Source organism: Atta colombica, unplaced genomic scaffold (genome assembly GCF_001594045.1).
Source record: "Atta colombica isolate Treedump-2 unplaced genomic scaffold, Acol1.0 scaffold228, whole genome shotgun sequence".
NCBI lineage: Eukaryota > Metazoa > Arthropoda > Insecta > Hymenoptera > Formicidae > Atta > Atta colombica.
In genome coordinates, this window is record NW_017259325.1 from 210,912 (window position 1) to 216,411 (window position 5,500).

Here is a 5,500-nt window from a genome sequence, read left to right on the forward strand (position 1 = left end):
TTAGAGGATGTAGACTGGATTTCGAAGAGGATATTTTATCGTACTATTTCATCGTTTCTATGTACATACTTTTTATTTTAAAAAATTATTTTTATCATTATTATTATTATATAAGAACAGAGAAGTTTTCCAATCTAAATCTTTTGGTTCATCCAACATCATGGATCTATTTTTGTAAAGCTGCATTACAGGATACTTATATGATTATTATATTAACATTAATTATTTAATTTAAATATGAACAGATTTCAATTTAATATTAAATTTTCATGTAATTAAAATCTTTTTTACATTTGGTATATGCCATTCTATATCTTTTACCTGAAATGTTCATTTATCGAACAATTCATTATTTACTTTGAATAATATTTTATCACATTTAAAAGTTATCTGTCGTGTTAGTTTTTCTTTATAAATTACTGAAATATTGGTAAGTTATCACAATTTATTTATCAGTTTGAAATATTTACGTTTTTTTTAATTTGAAAAAGGTACATACGCTGAGGTACGTATGCTAAACTCGTTACAAATAGTTAGCGAAGATAATACCGTTCAGAGGTCTAAATATATCATTTATAATAATAAATCTAACTTTAATACTGTCTTTAAAAAATGATCTTTTGAAGTAGGCCAATATGAAAAGTGACGTATATAAATCTTTTTCTAAAAATAGAAAAGTTATTTGCAGTCTTGTCATTTGTGTATCTTACAAAAATGTATTTCTCTAAAGAGATATTGAAATTATTGCTAATTATCGAATGTGTAAAACGCACAAATTCACTATTAAAGTAGCCAACATCTTTATATCGTATCTTCCAATTTTATTTAATAAAAGTTTGATTTTCTAATTTGTGACATTTTTCAAAAGATGGCTAATTTTGTTGTATTAATGAACATTTGAAACGTCTTCTATTTCCGATTCTACTTCCCCTTTAGTTAATATGCTAACAATTAATCATGTCGGATATATTTCTCTAATATTTCCGACATTAGAATCAATTCGAATTCATTATTATCGCGCATGCTGACGAAATAGCGCGTGATGGTGCCTCGCGATCTTACTTACAGACTAGCAAGCGTGCATCACGATATTACTACACCTACGCACTTTTCTGCCTACTACTCTTAATGGATTAATCTTCTTTGTACATCATCGTGCATCATGCACTAGGAACAGACCAACGATTTGCGATGGAATCACGCCAATTGATCATCACATCTGAAGAAATCTTTCCATTCGTATACGTTTTTGAAGTTAGCCAATAACCACCGATTAAATTATTCGTTTTGTTTTTATACTTAGATATTAATTATTGTATTATGAAAAAGATAATTCTATTTGAAAAAATAAATAAAACATGTAGAATAACATTTTTAACGGGACATTTCGTTTGAAAAAAATTGATTTAAAAATTAAATATTTTTTAAGTCTACATGATTTCCAATAATATTATGTAATATATAAATTGACATTAGAGAATATGATAGATTTAATATTTAAAAAATATAAGTGAAAAAATATAAGACTAGCTGATATTTTACAAATATTTCGTATCCGACCGATTCTTCCTAAAAATACATTCCAATATTAGAAAACTGATGTGACGCTCAATTGGCGCTCTCTCACGGAACGCAGTATCTTACAGATCTCATTTTCGTATAGAAGAGGTCTTAGAGACGCGTGTTTATGTGGGCCGCAAAACGCGGATACTTGTCATAGATCGAGATATCCGATCAACCTTGTAAAATTGCAAAGAATAAGGAGATGATTCTGTACTGACTCAGCGTATCGATTATATGCATTTAAGTGCGTAATTATATCAATACACTTAAAAATTCTTGTACGCGAATGCATCTTCTTCACTTATATGGCTAGGTGACGAAATCTCATGTCTGTTATGCGGCCCACGTGACCTTATTGAAACCACTGTCTTACAGTAATAATCCGATCGAGCGAATAAGCACGTAATAACTGAGGCGTACGGTTCCCATTTGTCATTTACAAAATATGATTGTTTGTGTATTTATATACACAATATGTGACAATATACATATACAAAGGTATACGTACGGCCACAGGAAATTGCGTATGCTATTCTAGAAAAACCGTCCTGCAGTTGTAAAATCCGCAAAAAGCTATACACGTACGGCCGATGCGGCATGATTATTAAATAAAATGACCAGGAAAGTAAAGGAGTAAAATAACAATGTAAACACTATACTTTCGTTGTTAATGTTCAAATTGGATCTTTTTAAAGAACACGATAAATATTCTGTCTTAATTCTACTTTATGCATATAATTATAAGATAAAACATAAAAAAATTTGTCAATCAAAATCCTGCTTCTAAAAATACTAAATTATCGTCAAAGACTTGCCATTTTGTTCCTATAAGTTTCTTCTTTAAATAAAATTCTGTAATTCTGCAATTTTATTGCAAACAGAGCAATGTCTTGAAAAATATAAATATAAATATTCCAAAAAAGGAAAGTATATTAAAGTATGATTGTTAATTAATAAAATTACTTCTGTTTTGAAACTGATACATATTTTTAACTTGATAGGCATAATAATTTTAGTGCCAAACTAATACAACTCTATCTTGCTAAGTAATGCTGATCCTACGTGATTCTTGTGCGAGAATAATGATATAAGTTACCGAATGCGCGCGATATGAAATCATTTTTTGAATTTCTCCGATCGACCGTACACTTCGCGCTTCGTCAATCGTGCACGATGCGCGTAATACTAATTGAAATGACTACTGCTAAGAAAATGATAAATGAAAGTTCTATCACGCGAAGACTTTTACGAATATCTTCGTCGTTATCATCATTCGTCATTGTCATCGTCATCATCATTATTGTCACAGTTATCGTGCTACCGACAGGAAGGACGCAGGAATAAGGGAGCTATCAGGAGAAGCCCTGTCTTGGACCCGGTGGCCTGCCTCTACTAACAGCATCGCGTCAACCGCGCAAGAGACATCCAGCACGCTGTCATTCGTGGTACTCGCCATCCGACGAACAGTCGGACAACGAGCAGTATTCGTGAGCGGCCTTCGTGAGCCGCTCCTCGCGCCGGATCCAGCGCCTCATTTGCCTTCCAAGATCTCTTGAATACTGACATACGTGCCAGTGAGGAAGCCCAACACACCAAAAGTGATGATGGCGATATTCTTCCATAGCCGCCAATTCCATTTGCCAAGGCCGTTCTCCTGTTCCCAGACGGTTACCAATTCGATCACCGATGGGAACATGAGACCCAACGTGGACAAACATACAGCCCCGACGAGGGAGATAAATGGACCCAAATTGGGGATCGCGATCGCCACGCATACGGTAAAGATCACCAATAGGATGCGGAGGAAATATTCGCCGAGTAATCGCCGGGAGCCAAAATACTGCTTAGCGTTCTTCCAAATAATCTCCATGGGCACGTAGAACTGAAGTCCGTAAGTGAGGAAGATCGCAATAGCAATCATTACCTTGGTGGATTGTGCCAGCACCTGACTTTGCGGAAGATTAAGCGTAATGGAGGCCCTTGTGCTGTCGCCATACTTCCAGAAGCCGAAGAAACCGACGGTACTGTACAACAATACGACGAAGAACATGCCGGTGTTAAGGACACCCGGACAACCGACGAAATGAGCTGGTGTTTTCATATTATTCTCCAAAGGCATTACCTAGAAACAAATTACAACTCTTAATGACTCTTAATGATACATAATGAAATACATATGGAATTGAAAACAAAAGATGGCACAAAATTTAAAATTCATATGTAAATTTCTATTTTATCAGTATATAAGATAAGTAAAAAATATAGAACACATTTAAATATTTTTTTTAGATTTCAAAACATAAAAAGTATATAAAATATGATTTAAATAGTATTTTTTAGTTATTTTGCATTTTATTGAAAATTAAATAACATTTATTTTAAGAATTTCTATACTTGGATGATTTAATTTCTATTCAGAGACAGATATTATAAAATGTTAATTCAATTTTTTGCTCATCAAGTTGATACGTGTTACAAATGTACGAAATATTCCATGACGCACAGACCAAGGCGTGCCATTTGATTGATTTACGCGTGTCGATACTTTGAAACAATCGAACGCGACCGTTAAGTGTCCGAACGTGTCTAGCAACTGAATGCAAAGTTATTTCTGACGCGCAGTGTCGTAATATCTTTATCATGTAATTGTACTGCAATAATTCTAATCAAAATTAAATACAAAATCAATGTACTTTAACTTCTGTCAACAATTTTTTTTAAGTTATAAATATATCATATTGGTTGGAAAAGTTAAAAAAGTTTTGCTATAAATTATAAAGTTTTAATATTTCATTTGAGTTTGATGTTACGTAAAATTTGTTGTGATATAGCGATATAAAAAAAAAATGAGTATACTTACAACACCGATGCCCTCGAGGGCAAAAATGGCAGTGCCGAAGAAAAGTGGCAACTGAGACCAGCTAGAGAAATTTGGTACGTCGCTGATAGAAGGCAGATCGTAGAAAATATAATAGAAGGTGATACCCATACCGGTGGCGATTAATACATTTGCCACCATTGAGAACGGCGCGAGATATTTGAGATTCCTCACAAGAGAGAAGATAATGAGTAATGGCAGCAACGCGGCCATATACACTCGCAGATCCTTATCCGTTTCCGTATAATAATCCACGACCTCTTTAAGATTAGTTGAAATAAAGACGATGTACACGCAGCAACAACCAACCAGATCGATCACCAAGAACGAATTAATTGTTGCCCTGAAACGATATTAAATATACGGTGTACATATTGAATAATATAAAATAATAATAATAAAAAGAAACAGGGATAACAACGCGATATACATCGAGGATATCTTCATACATATAAAAAGTTATGAAAACGAAATTTGTCGTGTTATATATTTTCTAAATGACTCTGGTAATAAAACGCAAACGTAACGTCTCCCATGAATAAACTCACTTGGCAAGTCTGGCGTATTTCTGAACGGGTTCGGGCCCCACTAGGAAGGCCGCTTCGGCCACGTCAGCGAAGCCCAGACTAGGTGTCTGCAACCGCCTGCACAGGACATGGGCGGATTTTACCAAGATATGAACGCAATAGGTGCAGACTGCGCCGATGAAGAAGGTGGCGAAGAGGCCGAAGGCGAGTCCGGCGTTACGGAAGGCCATCGGCATTGCGAGTATGCCCGTGCCCAGGCTCCCCTTGAGTAGATGTATGAGCGTGTCGAGGTCCGACGTGGGATGGGCGAGTTTGCGATGCTCGAATGGGTCATAAAGGGCGGCCTCCTCATCGGTCGGTCGCTCCACGAGCGGCAAGGTCGAGCCATTCGTGACCGTAATGGGCACGTCATTTTTCTCGCACTTGTATCTGCAAAACCGGCGGCGTTAGCATACCGCACCATAATTGATGGCAAACCATTTCCGTGAATGGGACGTAAATTACACACACATGTATATATATATATATATAT

At 35.4% G+C, this 5,500-nt stretch overlaps 1 protein-coding gene across 3 annotated transcripts in view; it reads right to left on the bottom strand.

Moving 5' to 3' along the window:
- Positions 1-2,514: 2,514 nt before the first annotated feature.
- Positions 2,515-5,500, bottom strand: part of LOC108688326 (proton-coupled amino acid transporter-like protein pathetic) — a 19,543-nt gene continuing 16,557 nt past the window's right edge. For all 3 annotated transcript variants that reach the window (XM_018194536.1, XM_018194535.1, XM_018194537.1), the window contains 3 exons: positions 4,990-5,397; positions 4,424-4,784; positions 2,515-3,685 (listed from right to left, as the gene is read on the bottom strand). In XM_018194536.1, the coding sequence (XP_018050025.1) occupies positions 3,095-3,685; positions 4,424-4,784; positions 4,990-5,397 (1,360 nt within the window). In that variant the 3' untranslated portion in view covers positions 2,515-3,094. The remainder of the gene's footprint in view (positions 3,686-4,423; positions 4,785-4,989; positions 5,398-5,500) is intronic.